The 25,268-nt window shown below is 43.5% G+C and overlaps 4 protein-coding genes across 12 annotated transcripts in view; 1 reads left to right on the top strand and 3 right to left on the bottom strand.

The window, feature by feature from the left end:
* The window catches only part of ezh1 (enhancer of zeste 1 polycomb repressive complex 2 subunit), a 12,282-nt gene extending 7,122 nt beyond the window's left edge, over nt 1–5,160 (bottom strand). The window contains exons 1-10 of one of the 5 annotated variants that reach the window (XM_037477078.2): nt 5,015–5,143; nt 3,677–3,784; nt 3,322–3,505; nt 3,022–3,147; nt 1,848–1,970; nt 1,627–1,744; nt 1,198–1,458; nt 655–757; nt 204–367; nt 1–78 (exon numbers count right to left, since the gene is read on the bottom strand). The exon at nt 1–78 is cut by the window's left edge and continues 14 nt beyond it. In XM_037477078.2, coding sequence (XP_037332975.2) covers nt 1–78; nt 204–367; nt 655–757; nt 1,198–1,458; nt 1,627–1,744; nt 1,848–1,970; nt 3,022–3,147; nt 3,322–3,501 — 1,153 coding nt within the window. In that variant the 5' untranslated portion in view covers nt 3,502–3,505; nt 3,677–3,784; nt 5,015–5,143. Of the gene's footprint in view, nt 79–203; nt 368–654; nt 758–1,197; nt 1,459–1,626; nt 1,745–1,847; nt 1,971–3,021; nt 3,148–3,321; nt 3,506–3,676; nt 3,785–4,382; nt 4,942–5,014 lie in introns of those variants that run through there. The other 4 variants (XM_062566089.1, XM_037477077.2, XM_037477076.2 and 1 more) reach the window with 4 other exon arrangements.
* A 1,935-nt stretch (nt 5,161–7,095) lies between these two features.
* On the top strand, nt 7,096–13,806 carry ramp2 (receptor (G protein-coupled) activity modifying protein 2). Of its 3 annotated transcripts, none has more exons than XM_037477081.2 (6): nt 7,096–7,667; nt 8,492–8,554; nt 8,643–8,672; nt 10,449–10,481; nt 10,635–10,809; nt 10,938–13,806. In XM_037477081.2, exons 1-6 carry the CDS (start codon nt 7,505–7,507, stop codon nt 11,185–11,187), a joined length of 714 nt encoding a protein of 237 aa, XP_037332978.1. In that variant the 5' UTR covers nt 7,096–7,504; the 3' UTR covers nt 11,188–13,806. The 3 variants fall into 3 exon arrangements, with proteins under 3 accessions (XP_037332978.1, XP_062422074.1, XP_037332977.1); XM_037477080.2 differs by having other exon boundaries at nt 7,098–7,667; nt 8,489–8,554; XM_062566090.1 differs by lacking the exon at nt 8,643–8,672 and having other exon boundaries at nt 7,097–7,667; nt 8,489–8,554.
* Nucleotides 13,807–17,759: 3,953 nt separating this feature from the next.
* apnl (actinoporin-like protein) lies at nt 17,760–19,462 on the bottom strand. The gene is made up of 3 exons (XM_037477557.2): nt 19,322–19,462; nt 18,688–18,812; nt 17,760–18,598 (listed from the first exon to the last, which is right to left on the bottom strand). Exons 2-3 carry the CDS (start codon nt 18,789–18,791, stop codon nt 18,241–18,243), a joined length of 462 nt encoding a protein of 153 aa, XP_037333454.2. The 5' UTR covers nt 18,792–18,812; nt 19,322–19,462; the 3' UTR covers nt 17,760–18,240.
* Nucleotides 19,463–19,948: 486 nt separating this feature from the next.
* Nucleotides 19,949–22,064, bottom strand: LOC119221105 (uncharacterized). Of its 3 annotated transcripts, none has more exons than XM_037477555.2 (3): nt 21,908–22,064; nt 21,452–21,560; nt 19,949–20,612 (listed from the first exon to the last, which is right to left on the bottom strand). In XM_037477555.2, the coding sequence occupies exons 2-3, from the start codon at nt 21,553–21,555 to the stop codon at nt 20,183–20,185; spliced, it is 534 nt and encodes a 177-aa protein (XP_037333452.1). In that variant the 5' UTR covers nt 21,556–21,560; nt 21,908–22,064; the 3' UTR covers nt 19,949–20,182. The 3 variants fall into 3 exon arrangements, with proteins under 3 accessions (XP_037333452.1, XP_037333451.1, XP_037333453.1); XM_037477554.2 differs by having other exon boundaries at nt 21,887–22,037; XM_037477556.2 differs by lacking the exon at nt 21,908–22,064 and adding an exon at nt 21,731–21,860.
* Between the last annotated feature and the right edge of the window lie 3,204 nt (nt 22,065–25,268).

Below are 25,268 nucleotides of genomic sequence, written 5' to 3'. Positions count from 1 at the left end.
AGTCCACACCACATGGTTCAGTCTCCACGCGGATCTCTTTGCTCTTCCGCTTGTAAACATTGGGCGTAGCGTGGAAAGCTTCGCGGGAAAAAAAGGGAGAACACGTCATTCACCTCCGCGTGGTGCATCAGGATCAATCACAATCTCACTGGGAAACATCACACCGCAGGAGAAATAATATTCAACATAAATCAAGCCTTTACGGTGGAGGAAACAGTCGTATTTGAAGCAACGTCTGCAGAAGAGCGTGTGGAAGGAGTGTAACGACTGCTCCCGCTGTACAGACTTAGCAAAGGGTCCGTCCAGGCTGGGGGTGCAGAGAGGGGGCAGCTTCACCGGCTGGGGGGGCTCAACAAGGTCCTTGTACCTGTGGAGGGTTTCGGTAGAAATACATGGCACCTATGAGACGAAACTCATTCCTCCCACAACACCGCCGTGAATTTGAAGTCGGTGTTGGCTGTGTGAAGTCGTAGGTGTTTCTTTCTAAAGCTCTTTCAGATGCTGATCCAAGCGCTCCTTTGAGGCAGGGAGCCTGAGAGGGAGCCACCATTATTACTTTCCTCCCTGACAGCTTGCGTCTCCATGGTGAACACTAAGCAACGGCCTGTTGAGCACTGTGCAAATACATTCAAATCTCCACTGCACTTGTCTTACTTTTCCTTCAGCTCCTCCGTGGTGCCCTTGTAAGGGAACATTGAGGCGATGGCTGAAAATATATTTTCGTTGGGGACCTTCTTGCTGCTGGATAAGTCCCTCACTTTGGGAGGAAGGGAAGAAAGAAAACAGCTTTAGCCACACGTCATGCTTCGATACAGATTCACAAATACATCTTATGCAACGTGTTCTTTTTAACATTTTGCAACAGTACAGAAGATTTCACAAAGCTTAAGGCCTCAGAGAAAACCCGTTTCTTCGCATTCTTAGTTTCTCCCAATATATATTTTCGGATCCCACATTCATAGATGCGTTTGTATACCTTAAAGCTTGGTGCGAAAGGTCACTAAATTGTGAAATTAGAGCCGAACCGTCTCGGTGACACGGGTTCCCTCAGACACAGCACCCGTGCAGGGACACAGGGGCGGCTTCGAGGCAAACAAGCACTGATTCGGCAGAGGAACAGTACCAGCTTTGTTCAGGCCGCAGCCTTCTTTATTCTCTCACAGGACAAAGTGTGACCGCAGGTGAAGACTTGCGTACCCTCAGTGGGGCTCCTCCTCTTCCTCCTGATGAATGCGACGGTACCCGCTCTGGCGTCTTCCGAACCCTCGGCTGAGCTCCTCATCACTCTCTCGTCCTCCTTCTTTACCGCCACATCCGCCGAGGCCTGTGCCGTCATCACGGCTGCTTCTTCTTCCTTCTCCTCCTCCTCCTCCTCCTCCTCCTCCTCCTCGTGATCAGAGTAATGACTCAAGGCCTCTACCAGCTCTTTAAAGACTTCGTCGCTGATGAACCCCCCCTCTGGGACACAGTTAACAGGTCACAACTTAACAACTGCCGGTCGCTCAAATATGTATTTATGTTTTTCACATGCTTCCAGGCTGCATCACTGGCACATAACGGACAAAAAGTGCCAAGGTAACGCCGCCGTTATATAAAGTATGAAGACATTATCAATTCAGCAAAAACCTCTGTCGCCATGGACACCATCGTAGTTGTCGATGAGTTCCTCCAGGAAGGCCTCGTCCTGTTCCAGCACCTCGTCGCCCATGTATGGGATGTTGTGAAGGAATGTCTCATCCTCCACCTAAGGAACAAAAAAAAACACATCAAGACAGGTTGATGTCCAGCGGATGGCAGATCATCTGGGGACAAAAAATGTCACCTAAGAATGTGATTTAAAGTCATACCATGAAGTTGTGCTGCAGGGGCGACCAAGAGTACATGAATGGGATTCCTGTCACTGTTGAAAGTGGTCTGATGGCAATGGCTTGAGCTTTAAATTCTGGGAAGCCAAACTCCACCGTGCACATCTATAGGAGAAGCAGAGTATAAGTATGGGATGACAAGACAATAAAGCACTGTTATAAAGCATTATTGGACAATTGTATAATTATGTAATCAAATAGAAATGCTACAGGCAATGCCACTCGGGAAAATAAACACAGTAAATACAATAAAAGGGACTCTGACAGCATGCGGGACAGAGAAAAATGCTGTCAGATCCTCAGGCTGCTTGAATTGTGAGGTCCCAGAGGACTAAAAAAACCTTTTAGTCTGCTTATTATGATCAATTTTTGGCACACGGCTTTGTTCTGAGATATTTTAGGAAAACCTGACAACCAGGAGGGAATTAGCACGGAGCACTAGTGCTGCTAAGGAGGATGCAATACGATGGGGATGAGGAGTTTTTACTCGCAAGACAAGAATATAAAATTGGACGACTTGCAAAATCGGAGCATCCTGGACAGTGAATGTAAGGTGTTTTTTTGTAAGTTATAATAGTTTCAATATAATTTTATTTGTGAAGCCTAAATAACACGCTTCAAGTTGAGGTTGAGCCCAAGAAGCAGAACTGAGACACCTGACACCTAAATGGATTATTAAGAGAGCATTTCTGTTGCATGACATTATGCGAGTGATACACAGGGCTGGCTGATTGTGGGTTTTACTGATTCAATCCCACAGTACTGCAGTGGTCGATGGAGACACACCCAGTGGAGCTCTTACCTGTCTGGATAGTTTTTTTTCTGGGCAGGTTTAATCTAAAGGAATGTTCATAATGTCTATTGCAAAGAAATTCAGACATGTCATGTAATTTCCTGCAATGACAGCTCACGAGAGTTGACGAGAATGTCTTTTTTTTAGGCGGAGATATATTGTAGATAAAAAAACTAAAACTGATTTTACATTTTTTATATTTTTTGAATATTGTTTGCAGAGCAATATGGTTTCAGTTCAGTTTGTTTTTAACTTTAGTTTCAGTTGATTAATAAGGTTTTTGTCTGCTTAATTTTTTGTTTTAGCTTACTATAATACAATTTTTTTTACAATTGCCTCTCCAGCACAGTGTCGCTCGCACACCTTCTTGTTGACCACTGCTCCACCAGACGTTGACAGAGGGATGGACTGAATCTTGAGCCTTGACCACTCTGCATTCAGGAGATTTGTTTGCTGCTCAATCTTTTTCCTGTTGGACACGAACAGGGTCTGGAATCAAACAGAACAAAGTGCATGTCACACATCATGTAAGACACATAAACACAGTAGGCTAGTGCAACATGTGAAACACACTGATGCTGCAAGTCCCTGATACCATGCATTTAGTACACTAGCATAAATGAGAACAACATTGAAAAGAGGTAATTAATTGTGTTGACCCACCTTGACCTTCTCTACTTTTTTAAGGCGTTTTAGTTGGCAAAGGCGCATATACTCAGACTTGACCCTCCGTCTCCACTCCATCAGGGTGCGGGACGGTACAAAGGAGGGAGGCTGAGGTTTTGGGGCTGGTGGCGCGGCACCTGAGCCCGGTTCTGGACCTGCAGCGGCCGTTTCCTCCATGACTCTTGATGAAAAAGAAAGTGATACTATTTAGCAAACCAGTCAAGTGTCACATGATGCATCATTCACTAAACAGGAAAGGCTGTGTTCTTAATGAAAGCCAGTGGAGCCTCAATTCTCCTTGATTTAAAACTGACATTCTGTGATTCAAGCAAAGTTACTAAATCGTTATTACCTTACAGAGTAAATACTATACTATTGCCACCCCGCCAATCAGAGACATGGAAACCTCCTCATCCGTCCTGACGTGGAACGTGAAGTCCCTTTGAAAGAGTGCCCCCCTCTGTTTGCAAAATAAAACTGTCTTTTAATGTCAAAAAGGAAGGGTTTGACGCTGGTGCTTTAAATCGCTCAGAGCAAGACCGCAACTGACCGAATAATGAACAAACAGACCCATCGTGTGCAAACAAATAAGTCAAGTCTCTAATAATTCAACAGAAAGGGGCATGATCCACATTGCTCACGAGTGGGCGTGCCTCTTCAGAATTAAAAAAAGAAGCCATATGAAGCAGAGCAGAAAAGTGCGTAGTACAGTTGTTTTGGGTTCCACATGCACCTCGGCGCACATGAACTTACCACCCTGAGCTAAAACGCCATAAATAAGGTGTACGAAGATAAAACTGCGCTCCGGCAGCGCTGCGCCAGTGCTTTTTTTTGCATGTGTTTTCTAGGCACATGCACACGCTTTTGCCCCCCCCCGGCTATGGAGTGCGATCCGTCCTGCAGCTCGCCGCCCCGTTGAGACGGATCCGCACAGTATCATTTTAAACGTGTAACACTTTAAAAGACGCACGCACCCAAGCGCCGCAATGCCAGCACGTTATTCCAGAGGACGCGTGTGCACGTCTGCCTCTACATCCAGTGTCGCAGTTATCAAATACCTTGAAATCCACGACTGGGGTTTCCTATTTGTTGCGAAGAGATCGCACGTCCCTGTCTTATTTGCGACTTGTTGTTTTTGTTTTTTTCGTCCACAGTCGTTATCGAGATATCCGGAGCAATTAAAATCTGCCTTTGCTATATGGATCTGACGCAGATGTCGTATCCACACGGCGAGGTGATCTCAGAGAAATCCGTGCGTTATCCACGGGCATGTTGCTGCTGGAGGTTGTTGTTGTTGTAGCTTACAAATAGCTGCGCAGTGTCGAGCCAACCCCGAGCGAAGGGAGGGTGACGTCTTTATTGCGATCACTGCCCTTTCAGAACCGAGGATCTGTGACTATTCTGCGTCCAGGGAATAAAAAGTAGCGTAGAGCAGCAGCCACGGCACAGCCATTTAACACGCGCACACAGGAACTGATGCAACTGTCCAGAGTGCTAGATCGCCATCTCAGTGCGTGAGGGTATGACGCTCTGTGGGTTGCGACTTACCGAGGTTTTGATCGACACGTTAATGCAATATTTAAAATAAATAAAATAATCGCACTGTTTTTTACTGGAAAAATAGCACAACAAATACACGTATAAAGAAACATATTCACATAATATATATTCACATAATAGGTCTAATTACCCCGATGTTTCAGATTGTGTAGATAAAGTGACTGTCCAAAAATATTAAGAATGAAAAAAAGATGATCGATAACGTTGGGTGGAAACTCCTACTCTTACTACCGAGTGGCAAACAGTTGAGCTGTTGTTCTGCACTCCTCCTGCAGGGAGAGCACGACGCATTTTATATTCCGTAATAGGAGAGCTGGGTGACGGCCCTCTGGCCACTGATGCCTTCACGTACCCCACGTAAAACCCCCAATTCACTGAAGTTACCAACAAACCACGTTTCCGGTTTGTTTTTTTGCGTTCGCATGATCGACCTGATTAGTCGAAGGAGTTTGAAGCCAACATGTAAGAAGCATTCCTTAAACAATATAGATGTACTCAAACTACATATTTTAGTGACAAAGTGAAAAAAATGAAATACTTTTGTGAAGTAACCAAGCAACACAAAACGCTATTTGCATAACACAAATGAATGTCCATGCATGTCCATGAGATATTGCTATCACTGCTTACAAAAGATGTTCATGCACAAACATTTCTCTGTTAAAGGCTCTCAAACTTAGAAAATGAGGAAAACATCTGCTATTTTTTTTATACCTCAATCGGATGTTTGGGACGTGACTCAACAAAGTGGCTGGCATGTATTCAGTAAGTGAATATTTCTCAAGACTATTTCCATAATTAAAAAGAAGACGGGGTCCCCTTAATTAGTCAGTAAAGAGCCATGGCTGTATTTATGAACTTATTTGTTATTGGTGGTACGCTGTTGTTGATGGAAGTCAATTATCAATTATTAATACTATTATTAATATTCCTGCATTATTTCTTTATATTATTCAGGTAATATTAACAGTTTGGTTTACATTCTATTTTTTTCTTTTAAAAAACCCGAAACCACATATATGCTACTGCTCTGGCACCCAAGATGGCACTGTTCACCTCTGCTTCATCCCATCTCCAACACAACTGTCTCGCTGTGTTTCTCTGTGATCACTTAGGGGCATTTGTCCATTGCTGCTCTCTAGTTCCCTGTTCACGCCATGCATACCTCATGTTTGCTGTGTCTACAGTTGTGTCTTGTTTAATGTTGATAAAACAAAAGTAAGCGCACACAGGAAGATACATTTTAAGGAGCACAGCTGTTATCAGCCGGAAGAGTTTAATTCTGTGTCATGTAAACACTTTTCACTGTGGTACTCAGCTGTGGTGCAGCATTATGATCTTGATATACCTCAACATTGAACATATTCTCTATACTCTATGTACTAAATGTAAGAAGCATTTATTCATGTGTCAGTTAAATATTCCTTTAATCTACCTCCCCCCAACAGAAAGTTTTAAACATGTCAAGCTTCACATTCACATGTCCTCCTTCACATCATCCATCCAGTCTTTTAACTTCTCATTGATAGTTTGGTGCAGATGTACTGCATTTAATAGTCTGTTTGTGAGATTCTTAAGTTCCAGTCACACATGGAAAGAGTGGCCTCCCCCCCTTTTGGAATAAAACATGGAATCAATTTTGGCCCTCTCCCTAGTTGGCCCTCTCCTATATCTAGCAGCTGAGAGAGAACACTCATCCTTCAGTGACGTGGACGAGTGCCTCGGTTTGACGTCGGAGGTCGGAGACCTTTACCACAGAGGCTCAGCGTGACGTCGGATGATGCGGAGGGGTTTGCTCGTCATCAGCACCGATGGTGCAACACCACAACAGTAGATTTCGTGCTCTATGGCAACAGGAACAAACCCACGAACGTCTGTCCATAGGTTCATGAGGAGTATTACTGCATACGTGAATCAGGTGACATAAAGATTCTTGTGGGTCCAGCTGCCTCAATTGATGTCATTTGAAGCAGTGCTTGCTGGGAATGAAGGTTTAAAAACGTGGCGCTGTGATGTTAGAAGGAAGTGAGCTTTCCCTTATCTTCATCTCTGCTAGACGCTGAGGTCTCAAAGCCAATTGCCGCTACCCGCACAACACAACCACATCTCCAGCTGAACTCACTGCAGTCAAGCTGCATTGTGGGTAAACGAAGGTGCCACAGTTTGAATAGGAAGAAAATTCATTCTATCCGTTGGTCGATCTATCCATCCATTGTCTTCAAAGGACTGTGGACGATGGGGTTCTGTTGGCTTCATCAGAATCAGTTACAACAAACAACCCTGGTAGTAGGAACAATGAGAAGTTTGCACACTTTTTTTCCCAAGACTTACAGGCTATTAGTCCACATGTGTGTGAACCCAATATTGAAATCAAAATATTGCTTGTATTGATGAAGGCAGAAATTAAAGACAAAGGTTAAGAGCGAGTGAAAGAGCCAGAAAAAGAGAGGGTGGGGCTCTCCAAACTCTCTCTCTTTCTGTTGTAAAGCCGAGGGTGGGATGTGGAAAAGAAACAGATAAAAAGAGAGAGAGAGAGGTGGTGATGCACTAGTGGTCCACAGTAGTTCTAACCCTGTCAGAGGCTCTCAGTGCCATTGTGTGAATCCGCCCATCCTAGGAAATGAGGGCTTCCTGTTGTTTTATAGAGCCTTCCTGCAAAAAGGTTGAGATATGTAATCCCTACCCACTAGGGAAGAAGAAGAGCAGAGCGTTTTCAGGCAAAATGACAGCCACTAGTTTCTCACCTATGATTTCTGGGTGTTTTATAACTCTTCTCATCTGTGGTAAGTAGACGATTTATACTGCCCATTTCTTTCCTATTTTATGATGGAACATTTTTACTTGCCCTCTATCTCACTTCTCAAGAGGAATGTTTGGGAGCCTTCTATGATTGAGTGGCTTTTAGAAAGGAGTTTAGGAAGTCTCATGATTTAGTTGTGTAGTTGAACAGTTTGATTTAAGGGCCAAGGGGGGTTTATTTACCAATCTGTCTCAACACATTGTTTTTAAAGAAGAATTTGTGTTACACTGGCTCTAGCAAATGTTATTAATAGATCATTAGAGTGGATTGTATTTTTCATAGTGCTGTTAGCATTAGCTCCTATTCTTTTTCTAATGTTTTATTCTGATGGGTGGTGAATCTTTTGTTAGTTTATGATTGAATTGAATATATTAATTCTATTCATTTTATTTTGTATAGCCCAAAATCACAAATTGCAAATTTGCCTCAGAGGGCTTTACAGTCTGTACACATGCAACATCCTCTGTCCTAAAAACCCTCACACCGGCACAGGAAAAACTCCCCAAAAAATGAAAAAACCCTTCCATGGGGGAAAAAGGGAAGAATCCTTAGGGAGAACGTAAGAGGAGGGATCCCATTCCTGGGATGGACAGACTGCAATGGATGTCATGTGTACAGAATCAACAATGTAAAAGATATTCAGATTTCCTCAAAAGATTGGGAGACAAAGGGATGATGCATTGACCTCTTCACTCATTTCCTTTGCCTCCTCAACCTTTAAAAGTCCTGAAAATTGTGTTTGACAACTAAAAATATATTTTAAATCCAATATCCATTTCTTCTCTTATTTGATTTCTCTTTTAGCAGGATGCACAACAGTGGTTTGTCTGGTCGATGAAAAGATAGCGGCGGCACCACCCACAACGACAGGTACAGCGCGTGCGTTTGAAGAAACAAAACCAGGCACAAGCTTTCTGATCATGGATACTTAGACTAACATCCCCTTCTTATTCTACAGGGTATCCCTCAACAGATATGACGGTTGCCAGTAAGATTACATCTTGTTTCTTTTACTTGCTTATTGACTGCAGACTACATGTGTTTCCCTAACAACCAATTAAATCTGCTAATGGTTGGGTTTTGATTTAATCTTACTTTAAAATTTCAGCAGAAATATATTATTTTACAGTTAAAATACTGATTATGTATTTGTGAGCACTGGGGGTTGTTTTGAATCAGTTGCTGGAACTGACAAAGAGAGAGAGAGCAAAGCACAGAGATCCCTGTTTCTGCCAAGATCTGCCTGTGTGTACTATCATGAGAAGCCAAGACAAACGCCTCGGGAGGTCTCCACCAGTGAGGGGTCAACAGCAGTAGACACGAGGCCCGTAGTGGGTTTGGGTCAAAGGTTAATTTAAACCTCATTTTAAAAAGATCCCACCTGGCTCAACTTCCTGAATTTGTTCGTTATTCACCCCATGCAACGTCTGGGATCGACGCATGAACTCCGGGTTGTGAAACAACTGGAAAGCGCCCCTTTCACTGTTCCTCCTCTCGTGCCTTCCTTTTTTTTTTTTTTCTTCCCCTGACTGTCCCCCCCCCCCCCCCCCTCCCCTCCTTCCTCTGCCAACTCCCACTAACTCTGAGCTCCTCCTCTGCAGAAAAGTAACATTTCCTGATGTCATCACTAAATCAAAAGTCCTGCTCGGCAAACAGATGTTGTGAGAGGCCCAACATGTGGATTCGGTGACATAAATGAAAAAGTTGGTCGTGAGAAAGCAACCTTACACTTAATTTCTCCTTCAATTAATGAAACACCTTCTTTTACAGAGGTGAATGGTGGGAGTGAGAAACTACTTAACAGATGTAGCACAATGAAAAGAGTTTGCAAGCATTGGATTATCAGTTAGTTGGCCCTTTGAATCTCAGCACAGTCTACTAACTTATTTATCTTTTTCTTTATTAATTATCCCGAACATGAAACACTGCTGTCTGCACAGCACACCCTGCAGAGTCATGATAACATCCACCCAAAAAAGCAACGTCCTAAATGTTTACTTATGTTTCCTATTTGGCAGAGGCTGCCCAAAAGGCAAATAAATCACATGCTGTGAGCTGGCCAGGCCTTCGACTGTGAGAAACTGAGACTAAAAAGCAGAACACGAGTTAGAGAGTAAAGGGTTTTCAGATGTGAGTCCAGCCCAGCTTGGGTGTGCTCCCTCTTATTTGGGAGAATGGAGAGGACAATCTCTGTTGCCTCCACCCCGTTAAAAAAAGGAAGAAAAAACTGAGGAAACGTATGTCGGAGAGGGGAAGAGTGGCCCGTCAGACAGATCTTTGGAGAACATCTGGTAACCGCGGGTAACACTGTTTGGACATCTGGTAACCGAAGATTACACTGCGTCTCTTCCAGCCTGTTGGGTTTCCTGTTATGCCTCGCTGTACACAGTCTAAGAAGTTTTAAGTTTGTCATACATGGTCACCGGTTGGGGGAATCGCACCTTTATTCATTTTTTTCTGACATGAAGGGAGCACTTGGTTTCATTGGGATATTCCTCTGCTTTCTCTGCGGTGAGTGTGTGGTCTCCTTCTACAGCTGCAAATGCCTGGCTCAGAGCTGGATACGTAAAGGATCTCATGAGCTACATGAAACTATAAAAAGGATGTGCATTGACATTTGCCACGATGTTTGTCTTTGATGAACCTATCTGATGAAACAACTTACAAAGACCTAGATATTAGGTGTTTGATTTAAAGAGTTCATGGCAACTACCTTTACTGCTTGATATAAACGTTCTAAACGTCTCATTCTTCTTTGTTTAAGATGCCACTGAAAGAGAATCTACCCTCTCATTTGGTACGTGACACAACTTTATTAAATAATTACAGTCATGTAATTTCATGTCATTCTGTAAACCCAACATTTAATGGAGATCACTTTCAATAAATAAATTATTGTTATTTTCTAATTTCAATCTCTCTTTCTTTGTCAAACTCTTTGACAATGCAGCATGTGGAACAAAGTATCACACGTGTGAGGATTACTGCGACATTTGTCACAGTCACCACCAACCCCCAATGGATTGCCTTTCCATCCTGCTCAAAGGACTATGTATCAAGACCTTTGATGATGAAATGGCATTACTGAACAGCACTGACTGGTGCACTTGGAGCAATGTGGGCGAGTAAGTAATGTGTGTGTGTGTGTGTATGTTTATATCTGCAGTGAATTTGCTTTAAAATGAAAACTATTGTTAAATGATTTGCTGACGTCTGAATCCTCTTCTGCACACTCTGTGTCTCCCCACTGCAGTTTGTATAGCACCCTCAGCCTATGCACAGAGGAGATATCTGACTGTCTAATGATCCCGTGGCCCAACCCGCTGGTGGAGCGGACGTTTGTGGACATCCACTCCAGACTTTTCAAGGATTGTCCCTCGCAGGAGCTGAGCGACCCACCACCGGTGATTGTCTTTGCCCTGGTGATCACTCCCATCTGCTTGATCCCTGTCATGGTTAGCCTAGTCGTGCTCAAGACCAAGAATGGCGATGGCAGCTCCTGAGATTTCACAATCTCGTGGAAATCTCTCAAAATCATCAAGAATATCACATTTTCATTCTCCCAACCTGAGGGCTCCAGCTCGTTTACGCACACACCGCAGCTGCGCTTTCACCTCCCCAGTGACTTTGCAGAGTAATGAAATATCTTAAATATCCGCCAAGGAGGAAGGATATCGAAGAGATGACACTGATTAGGAGTGAATTTCATAATCAGTGGCATCACAACGATTGTGTCAACAACCTACCCAAAGCTAACAGAGACATACTGTGACAAATTCCTGTAACATACTGTGAGAAAAGTCTTCCTTTCAACCACTCAAGATCTGAATATGTGTCTATTCGTCACAATCCAATGTGCACTGTGAAAACAGAGCTTGATTTTTACTGGAGAACCAAGTATTCAGGGTTATAATGACAAAAGCTGTGGAGCTTGCAACATCCAACTGGAAATGTGTTTGTGTTGACTGCCCTAATTGTTCCTGGACAGTAGTCGTTTTGGTCAAAGATGAGGTCATTTGTATCACCGAACCCCACATCTCTCCTGATGCAATTGGGTTTTGCAGCCACTCTGCTTTGAGCTAGTATCTCGATAATGTAGGCACGCAGGGGACCATTGTGCCACCTTTGGCACAATGGTCCACCTTTTTTTTAGTGTGAAGTTGACACAGATATGTGTCCATGTTTGGTCTATGAATTGGGTCCTCTATCTGTGTGGAGAAAAAACAGGACAATGAGTCTAGCGTGATGCGTGGGGTCTATGAGTAGTAGCGTTTGGGACCCAATGCTCAGAAAGAGAGAGGTTTCTTTTCCTGGTATTTTTGAAACTTATGAAATCCTTCAGCACTTTCCCCTTGTCCGAACGCCAACAATCCTCACAATCACGTGATGAGCTGATTGAGGCAAAGTTTCGCATCCGGTTTAGACAGACGGACGGACGGACAGACAAACACTGAGCAACGACACGAAGATACAGGAGTTATCTTTCGCCTGACTTATGTTCTGTTCCGTATTGAATGACGTTAAAGCCACAGTTAAGTGCTTTCAGATTTAAATCCAAATGTGTATTTATGGAATGTTTTATAATTTTGCCATTGTCAGAACCTAGTGGACTTACTGTACCATCTGAGAGAAGAACACATCTCACACCATTTACTGTAGGTATTATGATATACTTTAAAAATATTTTATACAATTAAATCTATATTTGGAATGTCGGCTGTTGCTTGTGTTTACTCACCCAGACTGGTTCTCATTCGGTTTTCTACAACCATAGCATGAAAGGAGCTGTATTCAGCTGTATTTAGTTCTGCTCATGTTCTCCACATAAACACATTAGCAGCGTTGCTTCATTATGGCTAAAGTACCCTTCAACCTTTGTCAGAATTTGATTAAACAGCCCTTTCCCTGCAGCGCAGTGCAGGACGCATTGCCTTGTGTCTCAGATAGTTTTACTGCGAGCACCATATTGTGGTGCAGTTGCTATGTGTAGTGAAGGAAGCCTTGACAAGAGTCATGTATCACTCCCTCGTCTGGCAAACGCAACACTTCAGGGTGGGCCTGCGTTAGAGTGTGTGTGCGTGTGTGTATGTGTGTCTGGCAGGGCTGGGTAGGAAGGTGTGTTCTGTGGCCTTCTTCCTTTCTAGATCTCGGGTCATCCTCGTCCCAACGCCCTTCCAATCTCATCCGATTCCGTGTCACTCCGTTACTGGTGCAGCAGGGCGGAAAGTTTATGCAAGACATGATTGTGAGAACAAATTCAATCATATTTAATTAGACACATATTACATCCAATATTTCAGTAAACTATTTGTTTATGTGTTCAGTGAACAAGTCAAATGCCAAGGGGTCAAAATACACAGTGCATGAGTCTGGGTCCAGTTAGGAAACCCTGCTCTCTAGTGGTACAATGTGATACAGTGACATGCTGCTATTTATCGTACACAGACTAAGTACATTGTATATACATATCTTATATAATTATTGTGTGTGTATATATATATATATATATATATATATATCTTATACAATTATTGTATATACACTGTATCTTGTTATTACAACAAGCGGTTCTCTGGGCATCTCATAGCAACAGCATTGTGAAGTATGTCATACAAGTCTTGCACATGAGGGAGTACATGAGGCCAATAGTTTACTCTCCTGTCCTTGAACAATGCCACAGCACAATCACACGACACGTTGAGATGCCCCAATTAGCATATGAATCAGCTGACCTGCAACACATCCCCACGGGCCTGTTTCAGCGATCGGTGCTGACACTGAAGCAGGATGACTTGAGCCTGTGGGGTTGTATGAAGCCAAGGGACCAAGGGATGTCTGACAGCAGTTAGTTAGATAGTTTTGAGTGACAGATCAGGAAGATTGATAAATTTAGTAATTGATACGCTCCTTTTTTTTACACCAAAATAAGTGTCAGATACTGCTTGTGTAACTGATGAAACTAATTACTGTTTTTTTATATAAGACAAAAACAGACAATAAAAATGAAAAGGGCATTTTGTTGTTAAATGTTATTGTACATTACCGGCATTTGAGTCAGACGCCGATTTCATCAAAGCTTGATGATTTAACATTGATGATACCGAAAATAAAAAGTAAAAGAAGAACTGAGGCTAAACCTTCTTTCAGTTTTACTTTGTGGACGTGCAGCAAAAGAAAAAAAAAGAAAAAACACCAATGCCACAGTGGAAATGTTACGTTAGCTATAGGTAGCGATGCTAAAAGTATACATGGAACCACCATGTTCACACATGGTGCGATTCTAGAATGGAGAGCGTTCTCTCTCCGCGGTGATGATCTCACCAAAGAGCAGCTTTTGGCTCCGGAGCTTTTGCCAAACCTCGAGAGAGAGAGTCGACGACTGTCATGTGCCTGAGATGTGCCAGAGTGGTTGGAAGGACACCAGGTAAGGACATCTGTACATCAACTGCTGGCTCCTTTGGCAGACCCCAAGGTGTTAGCGGGGGACTCTGGCGGCGGGAATAAGAAGTGTCTGACGGCGTCAGCCTGAAGGGGCATTCATCAGCAGAATCAATGACGACACCTGGGCAATATGCCACATATTGATGAGTAATGGAACTTTTTTTTACAGACGTACTTGTTCATTAAGAAATGACTCTCTTATTGGGGACTATTGGGGGACTTTTTTTTTGCCAGACTGGATGAAAACTAATAGACCGGCAGCCACTGACGCGAGTCATCCAGTATGACGCCAGTAATTACTTTGTTGTGCGACATCCAGACAGATGGCGCTGCTGTGTCAGAGCTGACCCTGCAGCTGGATGATCCCAAGTAGGTTTGACATTACCTGGACAATGGGTCAGAAAAAACCCAAAGATATACAGAGCATGGATAACCGTGATCCGCGGCCACAAGAGGCAGAAATATATGTTCTGTTTGATGGTGGAAAACATTAACATCCATAGAGAATTATCCCCAAATGCATAAAAACCAAGACCAGGAGCCGCTGCTGGATAACTTGAAGGCAGAGCTACCTTAGAAACATCCAGAGGGATTAGGAAATTAAAACCATGCATGTCGATAGCTCCCCGAGAGTCAAAAGTTGCCCGTCAATAACAAATGACAATATCAACAGTAAATGGAGTATCATGTTCATTATGATCATTGGGCTTCAGAGGGAGACCTGAATGAACAGGCTTTCTGTGTTGTTACATGATACACGTCTACAGATGATATATTACAGAACAACAAAGTAACATAATGACCCGATTTCCAAAGCCCGGAACAACATATCACCATCACATCCCATCCAAACTAATTATAGACATTCTGCAAAAAACTTTTGGAATAACAAAGACAATACATGCGGAACAGTGCAACTCTGGCGAATCTATGTATTGTTTGAGCTTAAACTATCTAGTGGGGAACCTGACTGAAACTGAGGTTTTTAATTGAGCTGCAGCGACCGGGGTGCAGGCACCTGACACCCATCAGGGCAGAAACCGTGTGAACTATCCGAGAGCCAGTCCCCACCAGTTGTCAAGATCTGTTTGGAGCCAGGAATAGCAGGAGAAGAGGGAGAGCCACAGTAATACCGCACTGCCCACTAATAATGAGGAGGTTTCTAGGGACACAGTAACAAGTCCTCTGCTTCAATTCAATAAGAATCTAATATATGGATGTTTTTCACTGTGGTATCCGGTACTTGTTCACTACATGCCTTTGAGAGAAAACTGCGTGAGTACACTTGATATGCCACAGGGCCTCTAGATGGCAGTCTTTGAGAGCATATTTAGTAAGTGAAGGCACCCACAAATAGCTCTTTTTGAGTGTACTTCCATGTACCACGAGAGAAGTATCTGTACTGTATTGCAGTATGTACTCCCGGCCATGCAGTGGTTTGAGCCTATAAAGGGCTGCAGCCCACACCCTAAACTCAGCTTATTGAAAATAAAGCATTTAAGCTTCTGTTTGAGTCAACACACAATACCGTTCTGCCCTGTAGGCTTGGTTTCAAAGGAAATAGGAGAATGGAAATTCAAACTGGCTTGCAAGTGGAATCTTTATTGCAGGTTATGATCGGACTCAGCAGGCTTTGTGGGAATCTGAGTCATCTGTGGAGTCATGTCGGTGATGGTAAATAAAGTCTCCAAGTGGAAAGAGACAGGAGACGCACGTTGTTGTTCACTCAGCCTTTTCTTCTTATAGCATTATAAATGCAGCAACAGTGTATGATGAAAGTAGGAGTAGCATACAAAAAAAAGGCTGCACACGTGCACTCGACCCTTTTCCAGGTTTTCTTCTCTTCTCTTCTCTCTCCTGTGCTCATTTCCTCGCCGTGGCTTCAGCTGGGGCCTTACTGTTGTTTTAGTGTGATCAGTTGATTGTTGTCTTATGGAAATCTTTTGCAGGTGCACTCATCCACCTCCCTTTCCTCTGAAAACCCGGGAGGGATTTTGACAGATGCTTTTACCGCGACAAACAGCTTCACCGCTGTTTAGTGGTAAAAAGCATCAGCTTCAATCCACCATTGCTGAGCTTCTTAAGTTTATCTGCACCGGAAAATACATTTTTCACATGTGTTTTGTTTCCTGCTTAAGAAGTCTAATCCCAGTCTGTTCTGGAAAGATTTTCTTCAGACTTGCTAAAAGGAAATCGCATAATTCACAAAGGAATGCATTTGATATAAACAAACCCATCCCTGCATGCACAGGGGCATGCTTCCCTACACTCAGAGATGCTCATCACAAAAAACGCTGAAGCACATTTACTGTACGTACAAACGCACACAAAAACACACACAGAAATTTGATACAAAGCATAAAAGAAGATTTATGTGTGTACTAAACATAGCGGAGAGATGGGAAGGACAATACGAAAGGACTGTGTGCATTTCAAAAATGTGACGGACAAAAGTTTGTGCTTAGTGTCCCTCGTCTGTTTATAGGAGCCGTCTTTGATTGCTCTGATTTCTACGCCACAATGCTTCAGGCACTGAGCCTAAACAGGCCAGGTTTATGCCTCCATGTTATGTATGGCTTTTATGCAAATCCAACGGTGACAGTGAGCAAAACCTTTGATCTGCGCTGCTTTGTGGCTGGAACAGCTAATCCAGCAAAAGCATCGTGAATCTAACGGGAAAACCCCGATCAGGGAGGGAGGGTTTGGATCCAGAATAGAATCATTGGGGGAACGGATAACTTTGCCTGTGAATGTGATGTAAATGAAGCTCATGTATTCTCCTGAGGTTAATGACTGTTTCTACACCGAATTGGCTCTGCCCTTTCTGCAAAGCAAGATGTTAGATGATGCGATAACACGTCCAGATTGTAATTTCTCACCAATTAAAGGATTATGAAGCTTTTAGTAAGCGTAATGAGTTGCTGAGCAGTCAAAATAATGGGGTCTTCACCTCGGTCCATTCATGTCTCTTTCACCACCACAACAGAGCCCCTGTCATAATTGCAACAAAAAAAGGAAACGTAATAATAATTAATTTTTGTTTCTTAAAAGATGAACCAAAGAATGTGTTTCCAGCAATAATCACAAAAACGTATAGTGCTCCCTCTTATTCTGGCAGAATGGAAGATATTTTAGCTCAGAAACCTGGTTACAAATAATGTTTTACTCAGTGTCAAAAAAATTATTTTAAGGGCAAGTTGCATATAGCCAACTATTTAATATTTGTTTTGACTTTGGATAGAGAGAGAGATTGGTCAGTCTGTGATGTCCTTACTGCGGTGCTAATTACAATTTAGCTGAAAGTAAAAGATGCAAAATGATATGCTCCGAAAAAGGGTCATTTTTTTGCATTCCAAAGAACAATTTGAAGATAATGAATGTTAAACAATTCTCTTTAAACTATGGTAAGTCTTACATTTCCCCATGCAATGCTGCTTGGTGTATTAAAAACACAGTATTAGCAATGCTGGTTCTGCTTTGATGTTGGACTAAAGCAGGGCGTGTCACCATGCTGCCTTCGTTCATCCTCATTGGAGAAACCCTTTAACCCCCATCAAATAAAAAACAAAAATGTATTCAGATATTTCATTTTTTAAACATCTCCGAGCACAACAGACAAACACAAAGACAAATAGTTTCAACAAAAAGGTTTATTCCTTTCCTCCGAATACAATGTCATAGTAAATACAGAAAAGCTCTCAGTGTGTTTTATGAAGCTATCTGCCCTTGTCCTCCGGTGAGTCATCCTTTGATTCTCATTTTATAAAGATGCCATTTTAAAATCGGATGCTATAAAAACAGACAGAGGCTTTGACTATAGAATGTGGTTATTGCCTCATGGATCTATAAACAAACTTCACTGTGATCTCAAGCAGATTTACTGGAGGGGTTATACCCAGGCACGCAGACACATGTCAGCAGCAAATACATCTGTTAAATCAGGCATGCTGTCTGCTTCAGGTGGAACGACAAGTTCTGCCACTGGGTGTCATGACAGGCAGACCGGTTAGGGGTCTCTAGTTAGCTTGCTGGCCCATGGGTGTGAAAAGCTTATCCCACACCTCCACCTTCATGATGGCATTGCCCAGGGGACTCATCGTGGCCCTGATATCTAATTAGCTGCCCACATAATTGATTCCAGATCCGACGGCTTCCTCCCTAGCAAAGCCGTGCTCCTGCTGTTTCTTCTCGTAGTACATTTCTTTGTACAAATCCTTGTCACAGTTGCGGCCCTTCTTGTAGACGCCCACCGCAAACCAGTTCTTGTACAGGTTGTAGTCCCATGGCACCGAGAACATGATGGCCAGAGTCTCGATGTAGTCGTTCTGTGACCTCTCGAAGAGGTCGTAGGTCAGCACACCGATGCTTCCGGTGGCTTTGCCGCTGGACTTGGAGAAGGTGCAGACCTCTGTCTTCAGAGGGCGCACTGTGGGTTGAGGAGGGTTGTACGTCTCACCGTTCTCTAGGTATACCCTAAAAATACCAGACGCACACATACATTACACAGTATTTTCTATCTCCGCAATAGGGTTCAAATAAATGACAAAACAGCCAGGTCTTACTTGGGGTTGATGAGGCAATAGTTGCTCGTGACGTTCCCAATTTCAATAGTAACACTTCTCTTGCTGGTCACATCGGCCGCTACAGCTTCAGCTGACTCCGTCATGTTGGAATGGATGGTTAAGGTCTGCTTGTAAAACAAAAGGTAATTTAGGTTTGTAACCATGTGAACCAAACAACATCACAGCTGTGACTGTAACACTTCCCTCCACCTCCAGACACGCTGGGAATCACGAGAATCATACTTACTCCTCTCTTCTCAGCTGACGTGCTTTTATTGCATTACATTGACCTTCAAAGGTGCACGTGAACGGGCACTGGGTGTGAATGATGCATTTCAAGAGGCTAATGAGATTTCAACACAGTTGTGAACGATCAGAGGATAGCGGCAGACTCTCTTTGCCTCATTAGAGTGTTCTTCTTCTAAGTAGCATGCCATAAGGAAGTTAGAGCGAGAACACTGGAGAAAATGATCGCCCCTTTTATCAACAGATATACGATACAAATCAAACAAATACCTCATCAGGCTTCTGTATTCTTCTACAAATAGCCTTATATTTCTAGCTGAGCCGTTCTCTCTACAGCTTTGTATGAAGCTCTTTAAAGTATTCTCCCCAAATGGTTTAGTTGACTTACCTGGTAAGAACCTGTGTTGATACTTCCAAGTTCAAAAGTGGAAAAAGTTAGGGTGTTGCCGTTCGTTTTTTTTTCTTCTTCTTTTTTGAACCAGGATGTTTGCGATCATCATGAAAACACTCCCACATGTTACCCAACCCCATGACAGCCCACACCCTCGTGCAACGCACAGACACCACCCTTTTCCCAAAAAAGAAGACTGAGAACCAAGATTCCTGTATTTTTCCGTGTGGGGGGGGGACATAAAGCCACACCCAAGTTTCCACAAGATTCTGACTCATTTTCTCCTTTGGATTGTGACATCGGGTTTGGTGATCTCATTCTTGTGGAATTCTTTTGAAAAAGAGATGAAAATAACCGTAACAAATTGAGAAAGACTTCACTAGATTCGTCTGTGCTCTTTTTCTTTATTTCCTTTGTATTCCTTTACCACACATTAACTATACAGTGATGGAGAGCGTCACAGCCAGTGAACAACCATACTGTCTTCATGATGATTAAAAAAACATCTATGCAGATATTCCATCTGTTGCTACTCATTAGAATTAGATGGATCCTGCTAAGAGATTAAGAAAGGATTACTGTTCGTCTCCAATAATGAAAGATATATTCCACACAACACAATCATCGAGCCTGAATGTTTTATTATCATGACCAAATAAAAGTACAATGCACACAAGCCCAAGAAATTAGCTAATGGAGAATCAATGGGCTGCCTGTCAGATATTGATATCTTTCAGTGGACACAAAGTACAGATGACAGCAAAATCAGTCTTCCCCTCCTCTGGATTTTCTTTTCTAGTTGTCAACAAGCAGCACCAGTCAAATCAAATCAAGTTTATTTATTCTGCCGAGTACAAACTAACGACCCATTTTGTCATAGAGCTCCACTTTCACAATGGCTTTGCCAATGGAGGACATTGTAGCCCTTAAATCCACATATGCGGTTTGGTGCACCAGCCCGCAGCCGTGTGTGTCGGAGCGGGTGAAGCCGGTGAGGTCTTTACCATCGTACAGCTGCTTGTACAGCTGTTTATCGCAAGCCCGGGATTGCTCGACCACGCCCACGGCCAGCCGGTTCTTGTACAGGTTGTGGTCAAACGGCACAGAGAACATGATGGCGATGCGCTCTGAGCAGACGCGGCTCTGCATGTGGAACAGGTCGTAGGTCAGCAGGCCCACGGAGCCCGTGGCGGTGTTGTCGTCCTTGGTGAAGGAGCACACCTCGGTCCTGGCGGTACGGATGGTGGGCTGCGGCGGGTGATGGCAGAAGCCGCTCGACATGTAGACCCTGCACGAAGAGACGGGGAGATTAATCCTTCCCATCAATACTGGACCGACTTTCGATGGAAAATAACCAGTTTTGCAAGTTTTGTTGCGATTGTCAGTGTACTTTTCACGTGTTGGGCTTTCCTGAACTACCTCATGCTGATGGATGGAGTGTGACCGTGCGAGTACTGCTGTGGACTCCTAAGTTACAGTGAGTGTAGCTGCATGCGATGTGCAATGAGGCAGTGTGTGTCACTGCATGATGGATAGGTGGATGTTCACACATGGAAACCATCCATCCAAAATATGGTCTGTCCTTCCACAGCTAGATAAATGTGACGTGGCTTATTTATATCTACTTAACTGCTTTTGTTTTATTCATCCCCCAGAAGTGGAAGAAGCAGTACAACATTGAGGAATATGCCACCGAATCAAATAATTGATTTTGAATAGATAGTACATTGACATTTCACATTAAGCTTTACCTAACATTCAAACAACAATGACTATTAGAGAGAACCCAAAGTAGTCAAGACTATTCACTATTCAGAGATGTAATCAGGAATTGCAATTTCAAAGCATCCCTTTAAAGGACTACTTCTCCACGGAACAAAAGCAGCCATAGAGTACACACACAAGCCAAGATATGAAAAAAAACACATTTTTAAGTGCAGAAAAGATTGTTGACGCACTGAATATTTGAGATGCATTAAGAAGCAACCGTCACATTTCATTGCATGCACTGTATTAAGTCACTCATGAATGTTTACCTCTCTTTCAAAGAACTGGTTTGTCTCTTCATCCAGTCTGCTGATGTACATTCACATGTATTAGAAATGGTAATCACAGTTATGGACTTACTTGGGGTTGATGAGGCAGTAGTTACTGCTGACATTTGTTATCTCTATGGTGCAGTTTCTGTTGGTGGTGAGAGTGGCTGACACAGCTTCTGCGTTTTCTGGCATCTTGGCTGAAAGAGGAACAGAACTTAAAGCTTACAACAGTAAATCCTCAAACGGGTCCCTATCCAGCAGGAACTGTGCAGGAAATGGAAACTTTTTCTACATATGGAAGACAAGAGGAGAAGAAGGAGCATTTCGGTCATAACTCATCTATTCTATTGTTGAAATGGTATATTACCCTGTTACGTCCAAACCAAGCTGACTTTCTTCCCCTCAAATACAATCTGCCTGAGATTTTCTCAATATGTTTATATAAAATGTGAATATAGCGAGAGAATAGGATAAACAAAACATTTACACTAATCTAGCTCTGAATTTAAGTAAATATAATCACCTTTTGGAGTTAAACACGCACCTTGTTATAGACAGCAGCGTCAAGTTTTCTTTTCCTCGGATCCTGTGGAGGGGTGGAGGGAGACGCCCTTCTGTGACTACACCCCTCCAGCACTTGTTCCAACACGAACACAGGCGTGTCCACTGAGCAGTGAGCACACACCATCTCACAAGAACAAAATACATCAAAAAGAGGGTCCTCTTATATCCCATGCATGCATAATATATATTCATTAATAATGGTAATCCAGCAAAAGTGTAACTTAATGCAGCACATTGTTATGAACTCTCATCAGACGACCTGCTCCGTCACAATTGTTGTTCTTTAGCTCTTTCATTAGTTGAATGGGTGTCTCAGTACATGTACTTCCTAAAGATGCTTATAGAAGGTGTTTTGTTCTGACTCGCTTAGGATGTAGGTTCACTCCTACAGGCATTGCTGCAGATTACTTGTTGATGTCTCAGACAATAGCTGGCTTCAGATTGCAGCAGGAAATTCCCCAAACCAGCCACAGATTTCCACCCACTGTATGACTCTCTTATTCCGACTTCTTTCACTGGCCACTCGCTCCCCCTGGAGAGTGCAGGAGAAGTGGAGACACTCCCCCTTTTTCAGTGTCGGAGCTGCTCACAGAGCACGGGACGCTGCACTGTTGTAGTTGTCCTTAAGAATAGACTAAAGTGCCTGAGGGTCGGCCCAATTAAGTTAGTTTTGCAAACGGAGCGTGTTTTTGAGATGTGTTCATTATTCCACCGACCGATTCAAGTAGACTAGTGCAGAAGCTGTTTTATATCATCAGGCGCCTTGTACTTGTTTAAATCCTTCAACTCCAATGGTTGAAGTCACCAGATGGCACCAAACATGCATTTGCAAAAACACATTTGCACTACACAGACTTTGCCAGTTAATGTTTGCTTTCTGATGGTAAGCCAGTGACCATAGCAGGAAATCTCTGTCAAACACTACGTATTCAGCATGCCCTTCATTATGTCTTGTGAAAAGGGCAGAGCTGCATTCAAACAGTCATAGGTGCAATACTAATCATCCACAGCTATAGAGGTCTAATGGAATATAGAGGTCAAATAGAAAAGAAACTCATATGGGTGTCAAGAATGCATTTTTTTTACACTCTTATTGATATTTCTTTGCGGTAACCCTTTAGAAATAGGAAGTTGACAAATTTTCATTCATCAAAAATATTTGTCTGTGTCACAGGGCCGGCTACAAATCGGCTAGTTGAACTGCATTATATGTTTAAAATAAAACATATTTGAAATAAAACAAACTAACTATTAACTAAAATGAATAGACATGTAGGTCATAAACATGCAACTAACATCAATTGTTTTTTTGTCAGAATGTGTTCTATTGTCCTCCTTACTTCATGAAGCAGGTGCACTGCGTCTAATCATGCTAAAGATTTATCTTTTCGGTTTCTGAGAACATTTGATAAGAGGGCAACTAAGAAAAACACTAAGGGAGGGAATGTCAGTATTCTTTAACACGCAGTGTCACATTTAATTAGTAAGAGACAATTGGATCACAACAACTGCGTAGAGTGGGGAGGGGGGGGGGGGGGGGGGGGGCGACTCTCCGGGCTCCCGGGTTGGAATCACATCCCTCTTTGATCTCGAACCCTTCATTTTGCTCCAAACATCCGTAAAGTTTCATGACTGCATCTCACGCGGGTGTGACTCTATCGTGGTGACGCAGGAATATCTACACTTGGCAGAGTGCTCCAAAACCACATTTGCGGTAGCTGCCGCTACACTCGGTGCCTCCGGGACGACATTTTGCCATAATGAGCCACACACAGACTCACAAGGCAAAAACGTGTGCAATCTTACAAATATCGTTGGACAATTATTGACTCATAACTGAACTTTGAAGCAAAGTGTGAGGCAGTTTCCAAAAACCGACACTAGTGTTTGCTTTGTTTGAAGATCCTCTCTTGCTTCTCCAACTAGAATACCGCTATCACCTTGTTCTATTGTGTTTTCATTGTATCACGCTCCTCTTTTTCTGCTCACGTTTTGGAAACCAATCAGAATACTGAAGCGACCGGCTCGATTTTAAATGACGACTCTCTAACCTTGCAGGATGAATTATAGCTTCTTCCTTCCGGACAGATGTGCCGTCCAAAGGCGTAGTTCAAAGCGCTATAAAACAACTTTGGTGTCATTCCTCAGAGGAATAAATCCTAAGGGAGCAACAAAGCACAAAAGCTATAGATGTTATTTATTCATAGGAATCCATATCTTTTGCTGTAATTAAGTGGATTTAGTATTTTCTTCTATGTTTGTTTATTGTCTGTGTTTTTGTAAGTTGGGAGGATGACTCGTCTGTCACTGAATATCAAATCTACCTTCCGGTACAAACAATAAAGTACCCTGAACCTGTAAATGTGTTGTAGCAGCTACCATTAACCCAAAATCTGAATGCCTGAACAAATGCAACATTTACCGTTACTGAACGTTATGTACTCTTTGCTGTATTCAGCCTTGATTAAACCTCAAAGTGAAATGTTTCTGTCACCACTAAATGCTCTATTTCACAGAAAATGTGAACAATAGTAAATATTGCGTCTGTCACGGTTTGGCTTCGCTTCCTGTTTTAGTTTGAAGTTTCATGTCTCTTGTGGTCCTGGGTTAACTTCACTTCCTGCCTTGTCTTGTGATTGCGTGATTGTCTCCACCTGTGTCCAATCACCTGCACCTCCCTTGTGTATTTAAGCCCTGTGTGCCTGTTGTCCCCTGTCGCGTCATTGTCTAAATGTACCTCGTCGTTGGAGCACGTCTTTAGGTTTGTTTAAAGAATAAAGAGCACTTTGATTGAAAACTCTGCGCTTGAGTCCTCCCTGCATCCTGCTTCAGCAGCGATCGTGACAGAATGACGCGACCCCAGGAGGACTCAGCAGAGTTTTGGAGCGTTCGGGGCCCCGACTATTTGGACGAGGGAAGTCCTTTTTGGCGGCGCGAGACAGACCTTGTTCTCGGGCCCAGAGGCTTCCGAGAGATGTGCCTCGAGATTCGAGACCTCCTCAACCCGAGGAAAGGGAGCCCGGGGGGGGAGGAGACCTCGACCTCCACCCGTTCCGGAACCCAGAGCCTCGCCTCCGCCTGTCCCGGCCCCCAGAGTCTCGTCTCCGCCCGTCCCGGCCCCGAGACGCCCGTCAGCGCCCGTTCCTGCGCCGAGACGCCCGTCAGCGCCCGTTCCTGCGCCGAGACGCCCGTCAGCGCCCGTTCCTGCGCCGAGACGCCCGTCAGCGCCCGTGCCGGCCCCGAGACGCCCGTCAGCGCCCGTTCCTGCGCCGAGACGCCCGTCAGCGCCCGTTCCTGCGCCGAGACGCCCGTCAGCGCCCGTTCCTGCGCCGAGACGCCCG

Source organism: Pungitius pungitius, chromosome 12 (genome assembly GCF_949316345.1).
Source record: "Pungitius pungitius chromosome 12, fPunPun2.1, whole genome shotgun sequence".
Taxonomy (NCBI): domain Eukaryota; kingdom Metazoa; phylum Chordata; class Actinopteri; order Perciformes; family Gasterosteidae; genus Pungitius; species Pungitius pungitius.
Note: the sequence above shows the minus strand (reverse complement) of the source record. Positions and strands in the feature narration are given on the sequence as shown.

What these genes read in the sequence shown, in the direction of transcription:
- ramp2 (XM_037477080.2), top strand. Translation starts at nt 7,505, where the DNA reads ATGAGGGCTTCCTGTTGTTTTATAGAGCCTTCCTGCAAAAAGGTTGAG. An exon ending in GGCACCACCCACAACGACAG is followed by an intron (nt 8,555 to 8,642) that starts GTACAGCGCGTG and finishes CTTATTCTACAG; the next exon opens with GGTATCCCTCAACAGATATG. An exon ending in AACAGATATGACGGTTGCCA is followed by an intron (nt 8,673 to 10,448) that starts GTAAGATTACAT and finishes TCTTTGTTTAAG; the next exon opens with ATGCCACTGAAAGAGAATCT.
- apnl (XM_037477557.2), bottom strand. Translation starts at nt 18,791, where the DNA reads ATGACGGAGTCAGCTGAAGCTGTAGCGGCCGATGTGACCAGCAAGAGA. An exon ending in TATTGCCTCATCAACCCCAA is followed by an intron (nt 18,599 to 18,687) that starts GTAAGACCTGGC and finishes TGGTATTTTTAG; the next exon opens with GGTATACCTAGAGAACGGTG.
- LOC119221105 (XM_037477555.2), bottom strand. Translation starts at nt 21,555, where the DNA reads ATGCCAGAAAACGCAGAAGCTGTGTCAGCCACTCTCACCACCAACAGA. An exon ending in TACTGCCTCATCAACCCCAA is followed by an intron (nt 20,613 to 21,451) that starts GTAAGTCCATAA and finishes CTCTTCGTGCAG; the next exon opens with GGTCTACATGTCGAGCGGCT.